At 37.0% G+C, this 14,743-nt stretch overlaps 1 protein-coding gene across 3 annotated transcripts; it reads left to right on the top strand.

The window, feature by feature from the left end:
• The first annotated feature begins 76 nt into the window (after positions 1 to 76).
• Positions 77 to 14,642, top strand: LOC110829715 (protein zer-1 homolog). Of its 3 annotated transcripts, XM_022063724.2 has the most exons (13): positions 86 to 157; positions 785 to 858; positions 1,854 to 2,633; positions 2,987 to 3,120; positions 4,806 to 4,966; positions 5,042 to 5,244; positions 5,328 to 5,499; positions 6,632 to 6,793; positions 6,998 to 7,159; positions 7,983 to 8,132; positions 10,692 to 10,846; positions 10,923 to 11,020; positions 12,161 to 14,642. In XM_022063724.2, exons 3-13 carry the CDS (start codon positions 1,879 to 1,881, stop codon positions 12,319 to 12,321), a joined length of 2,313 nt encoding a protein of 770 aa, XP_021919416.1. In that variant the 5' UTR covers positions 86 to 157; positions 785 to 858; positions 1,854 to 1,878; the 3' UTR covers positions 12,322 to 14,642. The 3 variants fall into 3 exon arrangements, with proteins under 3 accessions (XP_021919415.1, XP_021919416.1, XP_021919417.1); XM_022063723.2 differs by lacking the exon at positions 785 to 858 and having other exon boundaries at positions 77 to 157; XM_022063725.2 differs by lacking the exon at positions 785 to 858 and having other exon boundaries at positions 146 to 231.
• Positions 14,643 to 14,743: the final 101 nt, after the last annotated feature.

Below are 14,743 nucleotides of genomic sequence, written 5' to 3'. Positions count from 1 at the left end.
TATTCTTTTCTCTTTGGTGGAACTACAGTAACCGTGATTCAAATTGTCATGCAACGTGTGAATATGGTTTAGATCCGTGGTTTGGACGACCTTGATAGAAATTACGCATGCGCAAATGTGTAAATGGAGAAATATCTGTTCGGTTTGATCATAGAAGGTGAAGTTTTAATGTGCGAATATGAAACACTAGTTTACTAATATCCCGTACTTTATATACATGACAGTTTGTTGGTAGATAATAAAATTAACATTTGTAGTAATAGTAATTCCTTCAAGATCTTTATCAGGAGATTTGTTTGTATTTTGTATGATTTGTAATATGCCTGACATTGTACTCTCGAATTGTTTTAAGTTAATAATTTTGTGTATTAACGCTGTTTCTCTCTTATAATTAGTTAATTCGCATAGGATGCTAGCATTTTTAAAAACATATCTTCACATTGTGTAAGAATGGGATGGAATTTATTTACAATTCCATAGATTCTACATAAATCTTAAGTCAAGGATGTAAATCATGTCAGGACAAATATAATACTTGTTTCATATATCACATAGTAATTTACAGTGAACTGCGGTATTGCCATATAAATAATTACACAAGAAAGCATCACCAGTGTTGCTTACGTGTATTTACAATAGTTGAGAATTGTTTTGAGGTTAATTTTTCTGTGGAGTAGGAGTAAGATACGAGATACTCTTTTAGTCTTGGCGTAAACTTTTAGTGATATGCACTAAAGTTGTCAATATGCATATACAATTTATTTATATAGGGATTGTCTTCTAGGTTATTGCACTGTTCCGCCATTTGGCTGTATTATCTAGTCAGAGGATCATACTGCATCCATCTTCAGGGCTGAAGTGAGGACGATTAAGAAATTGATGGTTTATGTAGGGTTAAGAGGAGGATCAGGCCAGGCCAGGGGGACAAATTGAGGCTATGAGATGAAGTGGGACTGTGGAGCCATTCCTGAGCCCCTTTCATGACACCAGAGAGCATAGCTGGATCTCATTGTTGTTGCTTCTCTTGAAGATGGACCACAGCTGCTGTCTTTGAAATATGCTTATTTTCTTTGTCCTGGCATACATAGTTGATGGTGCCATTAAGTATATTAGACCAAACAAATTAAACTTGGAAAGGTTTATTATACATACATGTAAATAACTCTCAAAATTAAAGCTAATGACCTGGTTCATTTTTACTTATGGCATGCAGCAGTCTCAATAAGTATGCTCTTAGATGGCTGTCTACTGGGTTGTAGTCTGTAGCCTGTAGTAGTTGTAGTGTGGTAAACGTCTACTAGACTGCATGGTGCTACAACCCAGAAGACAGCCATCTTTATACTCGCTGCTGTAAGAACCTGAAGTCCTACTGAGTATGCATTTCACTTTGCATCAATGAACATTGATTTTACAGATATTGTTCTCATGAGAACATGCTTAGAGACGTTCTAGGTGTTAGTGTGAAAGTGTATAATACATTTTGAGCACCTTTGACATCAGTTGACTTAATCTTTTATAATGATCCTTGTGCTGTTCTTGCACTGTTCTGTCTGCATCAGACTTAAGTTACAACTTTGAAATGATTAAATGTTTGGTGGTATAGTTTCAAACTAGTTTTTCTGTCTTTGTATTGCTTTCACATTCTCAGTTTTTCAGAACTCACTAATGTTGCTTAAATAATAAATTATTTCTTGCCATTTTTGTTAAGAAGGAAAAACCATGTAGCTGAGTATAACAATTCTAAATGATATCATCTAGCTTCATGTCATATCATGCACTATGTTTTTGTTTTGTGAATGTCTAAAGGAACTGCATATAAAGCACTAACTAGTATTCATGTCTTGCATTTGCAGTTAAAGGACAGAAGTCCCCCTGACTATGCTGCCCTTCCTGACTATGTGTACAGATAGTGCACCAGAGACATTGTTAGAATTATGCTTGAAGTATGTGGTTAATCATCTTGATACCATATGTTCAGTTGATCCCTTTACAAAGGATTATAAGTTGAGAGATGGTCTTGCTCTTCCTAGTGAAATATGTGAAAATATACTACAAGTCTACCAGCAGAGTGGCCATATCTTAGATGACAGATTTGTAAACATTTTTCAAAACCCACATACCACAAGACTTCAGAGAGTCCGTTTAAGAAACTCTAGCATTACAGATGATGGTCTGTGTGTGCTTTTAAAGCAGAAGTTAATAGAACTGGATATTGATAACTGTTCCAACATAACAGAAGGTTCATTGGTGCACATTAATGAAGGTGGCAGCAGTTTACGATCACTGATTGTTGGATCATCAGTTAATCTGCTTCCTGACACACTGTTTCTGGAGAACTCACAAATGCAGGAAAGAAACAGTGTTAGTGTTTACCAGAAACAAGGATACATCTTACATACTCCAAATTTACGACGTCTGGCTGTGAGAAATGTTATTGTAGATGGAGAGAAGATGTATTTCCCATTGCTCTTGCACCCACTGCACAGTTTGATGTACCTCGATTTGTCAGGATGTTCTGATCTAGGAGATCTTTCATACTTGTGTGAGCTAAAAAGCCTCATCTCTCTAATTCTGTATAATGTTCAGCGGCTTCAAGATGCAATTGGTTCTCTTTGTAAGCTAGTGAATCTGAGGTAAGTCTGCAGAATTACCTTGAGACCTGGTAACAGAATAATTTATTATTATTACATGTGTATTCAATGATAGGTGATTTTTTGTCATATGTTCTAGACATTTGAGAAGTCTGGGTATGTATATTTGGGAGACTGGTGAAATTATGTGATGACTGTGGTGTACTTGAGCCTCAACAACAGGAACAAAGGAAGAACAGCTGGCTGGTCACCATATTGTAAAGAATTGTGTTGTATCTTCAGCCTATATTTCCAGAGATGTTATCATTTCATGTATCGTATATATAATTTTATAGTAGAGTGAATGGTATAGCTCTTTGAGGTTTGTTTCATTAGTGGACCCTTGTTGCCAATAGGCATCTGGATATCTCACAGTCAAAGGAGAAACATGGAACTTTTAGGAACGAGAATCAGACATTAGCAATGCTTGTTGAGAGCCTGCCTCATCTCACATCGTTGGATATTTCTGGAACCAACTTAGCAGGAACAGGTATGTATCTCCACTTGAATTGCATGCAATAGAAAATTAGCTCAGTTGGTTGAGTGGTAAGGAAAGGTTTAAAAATGCCCATACTGAGATATTTGTTTGAAGTGTTTTAAAGAGAGAGAGGCAACAGGTTTATTGGTGGGATGTAGGTCCACAGTAATAAGGAGCCAGAATGGAATTCAGAAACAGATTGAAAATATATTATTTCCATTCTTTACATATAAGTGCCAGCTTCTGGTAACAGTAAACTGTGTTGAGTCCAGTACTGTCTATCACCATGATACATAAAATTCAGCAGTCTGTTAGTTCTTGATAAGAGTCAGTTACACATAATATAAATAGAATGTGTTTGGGCTACGGTGGTTGCAGTAACTCCATGGAGCAGAGTCCTTTTTTGTACAACTTAAAGGTTCATTAACATGTTCACAAGATCCTACCACAGATTCTCAAAATGGTCAAGGTGTTCGCATTAATACACTATAAAGTGAACCTCTGTAATGCACTTGTAAATCAGTTCTTTTTGATTTAAAATTAAATGATAATGCCAGTCATAATTTGTCATACTATTGTGCCAGCTGATGTAGTTTGAACAGAAACATGTCCAGTTTAACTGTCATCTGAAGTTGTTTGCACAATGAAATCATCATCATCATCCATTGCTGTTTCCAGCCTGGGGCCGGGTCCGCTTGGTAAAGCCCCTCCATCTCTTCCTGTCCCTCCACCACTTCTCCTGTTCCACCAACTGCCACTGGGCACCTCTCTCCGTCACCCCTCGTTTTATCTGCTCCTCCCACCTTCTTCGTGGTCTTGCCCTTGGTCTTGTGCCAGTCACTCTCATATCCAACATTTGTCGTGCTATCCGCCCTTCTCCAGTTCATGTGTCGATACCACTTCATTCTTGCTTCTTCTACTCTCTCTACCAGACCCCTCACATCCATTCGTTTCCTAACTTCCTCATTCCGTACACTATCTCTCCTTGTTATTCCCAATGCACTCCTCAAAAACTTCATACCCATTGTTTCCACCTTCTGTATCTCCTTCCTTCCCAATGTCCAAGTTTCTGCTGCATATGTAATAACTGGTACAAGGTACACCTCATACAGCAACCTCTTGCACCTCATTGGGACTTCCCATTGCCATAGTAAATCTCTCACCACTCTGTAGAAACTCTCTCCCTGCTGTCCCCTCCTTACTAGCTCCATCCTATTGTGACCCTCTTTCTCGTTTACACTTCCCAAGTATTTGAAGCTCTCCACCGTTTTGAGTTTCTCTCCCCTTAACTCAATCATGTTCCATACTTTGTTCTGTATTCTTGACATACACACCACCTCACACTTCTTGATGTTGAACTTCATGCTACACCTCTCTACCTCCTCTTGCCATACTTCCAACTGTTCCTGCACTTTTCCTTCTCTCTCCTCCCACACCATCACATCATCTGCAAACACCATTGCTTTCATTCCATTCTCGCCGACTCTTTCTGCCACTCTGCCTATTATCTTTTCCATCACTACTACAAATAGTGGAATGAAACCTACAAATTGAATACAGTAGAGCTTTAAAAAACACCAGGCGTATTAGTGATGTGATAAATCTGGTGCTGAGATTTGTTTTGTCCCGATGTATGAACCTTATTTAACATCGTTTGTTTCATCACTGAGTTCTTTCATCTGTGCTTGCCTTTACAGGTGTTGCAGAGCACAATCCAGCCTCAAAAAATCAAGGCGTATCAGTGCCTCAGACAGATATTCCAGGCCTCAGTTCTAGAGTTCTCAATCCATTTGAGTTTTTGGGGCTGTATGGAACTTATCATGAAGCTTGCCATCGACATGATATACCAGCAAAAAAGGTTAGTTAAATAAAATACTGTGCTGTGGTGACACAAGGGAATACAGAAATGAAGTAAATAATGATTCTCTTCCAGGTCGCTGGTGATGCAAATGAAAACCAGATATTGGTGGCAGCTCTGGCTTATATCGAGCGACCAGATATTCTTCAGAAGGTTCTCAATGACCTGTATCATTTGTTAAGATATGAGACGTTTCAAAATACCAGTTATGCATTGCACATCATCTTGGAAGCAATGGATCAACATCTCACAGAGAAACACATCCAGATTTCGGGAAGGTAAGAAGTTTGCTGCGAATCAGATCTGAGTTTTGTATGAACTGACCTCGTGGAAGCTGCCTGAATGTTTTTCAATTTTCCAGTGCTACTTTATTCTACATAGTGAAGAGCAAGGAGAAACATGTGTTTGGAGTAAGAGAAAAACGAAGACTGATTTGCACATTAATAAATGGGATGAGTGCGCATAGAGGTGAAGACACAATGATGAGGAATGGCTGCCTTACACTGTTCCAATTCAAGATTCCTGATGATGTGGTACGTTATGACAGTGTTGTACACACATGTGCACATATTTTATCTTATATTACAGGATTTTTCTATGCAAGAAGCAAAATGAGAAAATATACATTTATTTCACTGAATTTCAGTAAGTGATATGTTCAACACTATGTTTTTCCATTATTGATTTGAACACCTTATGTCACTAAAGTTGCAAACTACTTATAAACATAACAGCTTAATGTCAGGTGTGACGGGGAAGATATGGAAGATTTAGATAACCAGATTATTTATTTTCTTTTCCTAGTAATGTAGGAAGTAAATAGAAACTCTTTTTCAGGAGATATGAAATCATTTTTAATATGAGTCATTACTGTTGGTGTATAGATAGGATAATGACTCAGTTGTTTACTGCCTTTTCTCATTGTAGTGGCAATAGTGCGGTGACTGCATAGCTCACACTGTCAGTCCATAAATACTAAAAATAATGAGAGCTGTGTTTCCTCTTCCTGAAAATATGAAAAATATAAATAAAATTCATAATGTTGTAATGGATGGATCATGGTAAAGAATATCATGTCATATGGAATGACTTTATTTCAATTGTGTCAGAAATTTTCCCACTCAGGAAGTTCCAAGAAGCACAGTATGGAAGAAAGTTTTGTGAAAGAAAACAATAAATATTGTTTCCTCTTTAAGTTAGTGCTTTTTTCCAGTAAGTTTTCATGTTTCACAGTTTGTTTTTGTTTTAAGTAATTCTACATGCTGTTTACTGTAAATTTTGGGATTAGAGAAGTTTTCCTATTAAAACAGGTCTTATTGTACTATGGTGACATTGAAAGGATTAATGTTGCTTACTTCTGAACAGTGTGACTCTAAGTCACATCCACAAATTAAATCAAAAGACACATATTCTTGTGACTAAATGGTTCCAGTTTCACAGTACCCTTGTTTCAGTTGAAAACCATGTCTACAGTTTAGTTATAATTTGGGTTAGCTTTGCATTCATGTTGGTATTTAGCTCCATCTTTTTTATATAAATGATTACTTAGTGAAAATATGAGAAAAGCAGGTAGCTGTCCATTAGTTGGTTTAGGAGTTTCTGTAGGCTGAGACTGTTCCTTCAGAGTGTCAACTGAAATGTGACTTATCATGTTTTATTATGCAGCTGTTCGACTACGAGCGACTTGTGCACATCCTGCTGCATATAGTGTCAGAGATGGAGCAAGGAGGATTTGTGCAGAGGATTGGAATTTACCTCCTCAACTCACTAGCCTGCCAGGTGGATGGACTCCAGAAACAGATGCTGGGTGATCTTGGAGCTATCAATGTAAATTGTATACACTGACAGTAATATTAAAATAAATATTCTACTAATTATAAAAGGAATTATTACTTTGGTGTGGCTTGACATGTTACTCTGGCAATCTGCATGGAAAGACAAACATTCAGAGTGTATCAATGAAGTTTGTGTGAATCATTCTTCAAATTATGTTTCTTTGCAAATTTGTAACAGAACTGAATTTTCTTTCAGCAAATGTTGACTCTTATTGAGAATCGACTAGAAAGGAAAGTTTTTGATGATGCATTGGAAGTTGCATGGTCAACAATGTGGAATGTGACAGACGAAACAGCAGTCAACTGCCAGAGATTTCTGGATGGCAGAGGCATGGAATTGTTTCTTGGGTGCTTAAGTGTAAGTTTCAGTCAGTACACCCTGGACATTTGCATCACATTGTGACTTCTGACTTCTTAACTTTCTGAAGTTTTTAGTTGTATTGGAATTTGCACTTCACCTTCATATTAGGTTGCTTCAGAACTCTGTTAAACTGCAGGATTAATCAGCATCATCAAGTTTGTAGTTTCAAGAGAATTGCCATTTGTTGAAATATTTCATATTCATCTTATCACCATCATCATTAGTCTTTGCTTGCTGCATACTGCAGTGGTGACTTTATGTCAGTGCTTTAGGATCTATTCCCCGAGCTCATTCCCAGTCAGAAGTGTCACATGGACACAGGTATTTTAAATTCAAGGTGTGTCCTGCAGCATTAAAAATTTGATGATAAACATCATCTCTTCTGTTATTTGTTGCATTCAGGCACTGATTTCCATGTAACCCCAGACATGGGAATCTATGGGGGAGTGGGGTCTGGTGACTGCAGTGGCCAGTTCTGTGGATAGCCATGACCAATCCATTGGTCAGGGATCTGCTTATTTATGTATTCCGTAACATGTTGACCGAAATATAGGGTGCCCTGTTCATCCTGGAAATATGTCTGTAATCATGTTATATGCCATTCAGATCATCATTAATTTCTATCCACAGCGCTGTCACTGTTGAGAATTTCACTCTTTCTTAACAGAATCCCTATACACAATAATTCTGTGTGTGCATGCATGAGTGCACACATGATGATGATGATGTACTTATATTTTAGCTTGTCCCTGTATAAAGTAGCAAAATTGTTCGCACACCCACTGTAGCCCAGTTCACTGTGTTTTATTGTTGTGTGCAGACATTTCCTCACAAGGAAGAACTGCTTCGTAATATGATGGGACTGCTGGGAAATGTGGCTGAAGTTCGACTGTTGAGGCAGCGTCTGATGACGAGCCAGTTTGTGTCAGTATTTGCTGACCTTTTGGATACCGGCAGTGAAGGAATTGAGGTAATACAGTGTTGAGGAGCAGAATTTGGTTGAGTATCTGTGAACACACAAGCTTCAGTTTCATCTGAAATAGGTGGAACAAATAACATGTCCTACTGTTCTACTTCTGTAGGATTAGTTGTTTATACAGATTTAAATTTTTTTTTTCTTGCTTAATATTTGACTCTTGGAGATATTTTAAATTTTCTCTGTACATAATTCTTAAAAATGAATGCATGATTGATGTCAGAGACTAGTAAATCAGTCAGTCCTAATGTTTATTAATAAACTTCGAGACTGTAATCATAAAACTTGTGTGGACAGACAACCAAACAACTACTAATCAAGTTTCAGTAAAGATGTGGATTGTGGTGTTCTGCACTGTGATGCCATGTAGTGTTGGTGGTTAAGAGAATATGAAAAGAATGTGTAACCTCTGTCTTTGGGTTCTTTGAAGATGAACATGTTTTCCTTTGTCATTATCATATCTACATGTGAATCACTTAAAAAAGAATACATATTGCTCTACCCACTTCACTATTTTTAAACTTATGCCATATTATCAGTGTAGGTAGAAAGTAAAACAGATGGAACCATTTGTGAAGGGAAATAATTTTCAAAATATGTATACAGTAGATTCTGGTTAATTGGGCCATCTGTTAATCGAGGCAGCCATTTGTTTGGGACAAATCTTAAAGAACAATAACAAATTGAGGAAATAACCGGAATTTGCTTCGTTTATTTGGGACACCATGCCGTTTAATCGTGACAGTGAGTGCTAGATGGCACGCTTGTGGTGTGGAGGAGTGAGTGAGACTGAGTGAGTAATCGCTGATTCACTCAGTAACGAACCCATGTGTATTCAGACAGTGTAGTGATTCTGCTTGCAGTGACAGCTAGATGGCATGCTTGTGATCACTATAGGTATGTGGCATGTGGGCTGACTCACTCAGTAGCGAACGATGCTTTAAGTATCTTAGAATGGACAGTTTACCAGTTCTGTACCATGCTAACAAAAATGCACACAGGACTTCTGAAATTTTTAAGAAATGGCTACGGAGTTGGAACGTGGAACTACAACGGAAGTCAAGAAAAGTTCTGCTGCTTCTTGACAACTTTATGGCACACCCTCATACAGTTGTTTGAGAAACATCCATTTGGAATTTCTGCCTCCCAACAGCAAGTCCTTGTTGCAGCCAATGGACATGGGAATCATAAAAAATTTGAAGACGATGTATTCCTGAGAGTTGGTAAACTACATCCTTGAAGCAATTAAAGAAATTCTACTGACTTCATCTTCAACAGCCAAGGAAGTCAGTGCAAGGGTTAACTTTTTACAAAGCAGTACAATTTGTCGTTGATAGTTGGCAAGCAATAAGCAGCAAGACCATTCAGAACTGCTTTGCTTACTGTGGTTTTAAGCATTCAGGCTTGGATATGCCAGTTATGACCGATAGTGAAAATGACGCCATTTTGAGAGTGCAACATGTCAGAATTTGCATGCACCAACAATAGTCTTCAATGTTACAGTGAAAATTAAGATTATGAGGATGCAATTGTTGAACAGATTGCAGCAAAACACCAAAAGACATCAGAAGACCAGGAAAGTTATGAGGACAACACACCTGAGCTTGAGCCTTGAAAAGAAATGTTGCTGGGTTACGACGCTACTTCATGCAGGAAGGCAATGAAGGCAGTCCTATATCTGCACTACATACATGCCTGTTTGATACATACATTAATTTGAAATTGTTTTTAGCAAAAATATTTTTCTCTGATTTGTACCATTTGTTCCCGAATTCATTTGCAGTATTTTTGTTCCTCAATGAATCATCTCAATAAATGGGAGTTTGTCTTTTGTTTTAAACCATTTTAACACTTTACGTGGAACTTCGCATAATTGGGGCAGCCACTTAATTGGGCCAAAGTGTTCTAGTCCTGATGTGTCCCAATTAACCAGAATCCACTGTATAAAATATTGTGTAAAGGTAACATTCAAACATTGGAAGTAAATTAGAATGGTTAAGGCATGAGGATAATGTGTAAAGTATCAAAAGATGTGGCCTAGGGACACAGTTAAGTGTCAAATAAGTAAGCTGTGTGTGCCGAAACAACAGTTGTTCAATCGGCCGGGGAGGTGGGTGGGGGCATGTAGTACACATTGGGGAGATGAGAAGTGCATACAAAATTTAGTAATAAATTCTCAAGGGAAGAAACCACTTGTGAGACTTGGAAATAAATGTGATGATAATATTAAAATTGATTTTAAATAAATTGTGTTTGAGGATGTGGACTGGATTTAACCAATTCAGGATAGGGTCTATTGATAATATTGAGCTTACAGATTGTATAGGTTGGGGGAATATTTTGACCACTTTAGACTTTTCAAGAAGGGTGCTACAGTGGGGAGTTGGCTGTTTCGTTAATTATTCATTCCTCTGTTCATGACACTGTTTGAGAAATGTTTCAAGTGTTCCTTTGAAGTTTTACTCAAAAGAGAAAGCCAGAAGAGGGGTCTGTGCTCCTGTTCTTGTAACACAGTGTGAACATACAGTAAGAATTGTGATTTTGTTATACTAGATTAGTTACAATGCAGCTGGAGTTCTGTCCCACATGGCATCTGATGGACCTGCAGTTTGGACGCTGAAATCTCCAAGACGTGAAGATGTATTGCACAGAATGGTGGCTGCTATAGATCGTTGGGACCTTGAAACAGAAAGAAATATTAATTACAGGTAACTCAGTAAGGATATTCTGTCAGTTGACTGCAAAACAATATTCAGTTTGTAATTCTGTACTTTGTTTCTGCAGGTCATTTGAACCAATTTTGAACCTGTCAAAGGTTTATCACACACCTGAATGTCAGCATTGGGCTGTTTGGGCACTAGCAAATCTTACTAAAGTTTACCGTAAGTACTGAAATCATAATATATTACTCTACATTGGTACAAGTAAACTTAACTGTTTAAATATTACTTTGTTTATGGTGTTGTATGGTGTGAATGCAGACAAATGTATCAGATCATACGCATGGGGACATTAAGGAATATTTGCCAAAAATACAGCTCATATCTGTGTAGTGCCTTCACCCGAAAACCTTGTCAGTTTGTTGTTGTTTCTTGGCTCTACAACCCAGTTGTGGGTTTTCACCACCGCCTATTCGGAGGTGTCTCAGTCTTTGAAGTGTGCATTTGTGAGTAATGAGTGAACAGCTCATTGACTGCACAATTTCTACATAATCCTCATTTGACTGCCAGAGCCATCTAGCAGTGAATCAGGAGACTTGGGTGAGAAATGGCCGATGAATTTTGCTTACGAAACATCTTGTTCATGCTCGTAAGGTTCTTTTACATGCCGTAAATCTACGACATGGGACCGCCAGCTTTACTTCCACTCTGAAGGAAGTTGTGCTACGGATTTTTATCACCCTTAAAAATCTAACTTGCAAACCTTGGGTCCAGTGGTGAGCACATTAACCACTAATCCACTGAGGGCAACAAAAATCTTGTCAGTGGTAGTGTCAAAGTTTCATGCTGTGGTTGTGTATATAATTAATGTAAAAGAATGAGTCGTGCAGGATTTGTAGATATGATTATGATCTTTATCCATACAAAATTTTATGTGCTTAGTTCCGTTAGTTAATTGTACAAATTTTGTTCAGTTACAGTGTTTTTAATATACTTTCTAGAAAAAAGCATGGGCTCAGTAAAAGTTGGATACTGTGTTTTTGAGAGATTACCACACAAAATTCCAGGACTCTACTACATTAAGTAGTGTTAATATGACTCCCACTTCAGAAGTCCGTTGTGCCCCATGTTTGTTGGAAGTTAAAAGTGTACAGAGATTGTATGGCCTTCAGTGGCTTGATGTTCATGACAAGTTTCATAAACATGCATCACTTTTTTCTGAAGCTATTAGTAATAGGGAGCACACCTATGCATGACGGTATCATAAGTGTAGGTTTCTTTATCAGATAAGAAATGAAGTAACAGTTTTGAAGTATAATGTGACAAATTTAAAATAGTTGTAACTGTACTTGTATGTTCCAGCAAAGAGATACTGCTCCCTGGTAGAGTCAGAAGGAGGGATACACATTCTAGAGGAAATTATATGTAATGAAAAACCATATGCTCGTATCAAAGAGCTTGCTGCCATGGTCATAATGAACTGCAAGGAGTTCAAGGAGTCAGATGCACCTCTCAGTGGCTGAGCTTTTTAATAACAGCAAGTTTTCTAGAATAGTGATTCTCAAACTATGTGGAATACACAGCATACATTTATGCATTTTAAATGATAGGACTCGGATATTCAGAGTTCAGGAATGCGTGATAAGAAGGTGTTTGGCTATCAGATTGTGTGCTTGGGAATCACTTTCTAGAGAAAATGTGCATGACTTGTTTTTGTATAAATTGTACATTTAAGTTGTAGCTCTTTCTTGTTTTGATTCATACCATAACTTCAGTTTCTTGTGTTGCTATATAAATCATATGTGAAGGACAAAGGTTTTGCATTCTTATTAACTGTCTTATTTATAAAATGTGAAGAGTATATTGTTCTTTGTTGGCAATCTACATTAAAAAATGCCATCATAGAACTTTATCGTATTAAGGCCGTGTTGTACCTGTCTTGTCAGTAAATTTGTAACTTTTGGTGATAATGCAACTAAACTTCATAATTTGTTTAATACCCAAATTTTCTAATGTGGATAGGAATTACAAAATGCTTATATTTTTCTTGATGAAATGTGAAGTGATATTTCTATATTAAAAATGTGTGAAACGTAGTTAAACACCTTTAGGATCAACCAGAATTCTGTTAATGTAAATTAAATACAATATTTGTGTATACTAGTGATTTTGAGAATTAGTATTTATATAATATAATGTAACACAGAACTGCTTTTGAACTTATCTATGAAGTATATAGCAGTGTTTTTAAAAAGGTTACTACCTTTAATGTTGGTAAATTAAAAAATATTGCAGTAAAATGTTGATTAAGTGTACATATGGTGACATATTATCATAAATTGCAGCAGGTTTTGAAAATGTGTTCATTGTAGTTTCTTTTAAATGTTCACTTCTGGCATACAGTTTGCATGACTTTGTTTTTACTTATTGTGGTATGAAAATGATCTTTCAGTTTAAATGAGTCATGGTCTTATATTTTAGCCTTCCTTTACAAAATTTATTTGTACCTCTTTTCCCATGCCAGGATGCAGCCCCTAAGATTAATTCATCTTAGAATTGTTTTTGATATATATAACTATATTTTAAGTAATGAAAATATTATGCGCACTAATACATGTTTAATTTCACATTTTATCTTGATTCTGAGAATAATTAACTCTTGTAATACAGAAATAAGGGACTTAAATCCGCATACTATAATGTTGCATGATGGACATTTTTTGCGATGCATGGCTGACTAGACTGTGTGTATGCTGTGCTACATGCAGTGGCGGCCCATCCATAAGAGCTGCAGCACCCCCTATAATTTTTCAAATTTTTTTTTTTTTTGTATTTATATAATTTTTAACATTTTATTTCCTCTATATCATTATTTTAATATTGCCCCTTACGTTGTCATTATCCACTAATTGACTGAACTGAGGTGGGCGAGGAGTGCGAAGCAGAACGAGGCTATCCGGCTGCAAGGATTTCAGTGCGGCTAGCCAGTCAAAAGTAGAGTGCGTGGCTGGCGGTGGAGTGAGGGGCAGTTCAGTGGACAGCGCGTATCGGAGCTGCAGTCACTGCAGCCGGCTTATTATGAACACTCTTGCCCGGTACCACGTGTTTTAGACTGGTTTCTGTATTGCAATCTGTTTCGTGGTTATTGGTAATGAGTGTTCAATAATTCTGTGTGCTGACTATTTTGTGTTCTGGTAATGATAATGAGCAAAGGAAGTGTATCATAGTTACAGCAAATTACTTTTTCTCAATTGTCTTTGAATGAAAAAAGTGATGTAAAAAATCATGGCTGCCCTTTTCCAGACTTACAAATCCTCATACTTACCGCTGTGAAAACCTCAAATCTTATACAGTTAAAACATCGTCGAGCACATATGTGTTTTCCCCTGATGTAAATTTACTTTTCCTTTATTTATATTGTTATGTGTTGAAAAACTATTCAGAGTTTTCCCCCTTGCGCAGCACTACCATTGTTCAGATTCACGAGCCGCCATTGGCTACATGGTCAGTAAAGTTAATACTTTAGGTATGCTATTTGTTATACCCCTGAAAATTATGGTGTCACTCAGACATGTTGTGTTAATGCATAGAATGTTTAAATTACCTGAATATAATTGTAAATATGAAAATATAGGCATATGACAATGGCTAATATATAAGATTGTGACATATTAATACACATAAAAACAAGAGTGAAGTCAGTCATATGTAAAAATTCATATCTGACCTGCAGATTTTGTATTCATTGTTCAACACTGCAGCATGCCTTGTATTTACAGTTTATGTATTATCTAATTTACTTATTTTGATTTCCAGAGAAATGTAATAAATCTCTCAATAGAAACCCCAAATGTTTTTAAATTAACTCCCCTTCATGGAGACCTGTGCTTCCATGAAATTGACAGTTTTTAAGGCTTTATGAAAGGACTAGTTGTAGGCAAGACT

The sequence above is a fragment of the Zootermopsis nevadensis genome, unplaced genomic scaffold (assembly GCF_977971745.1).
Source record: "Zootermopsis nevadensis isolate Lab colony 2312 unplaced genomic scaffold, Znev_1.0 Znev_ptg000007l, whole genome shotgun sequence".
In the NCBI taxonomy this organism is placed as follows: Eukaryota; Metazoa; Arthropoda; class Insecta; order Blattodea; family Termopsidae; genus Zootermopsis; species Zootermopsis nevadensis.
The sequence above is the reverse complement of the archived record's forward strand: the minus strand, read 5'-3'. Positions and strand labels throughout refer to the sequence as shown.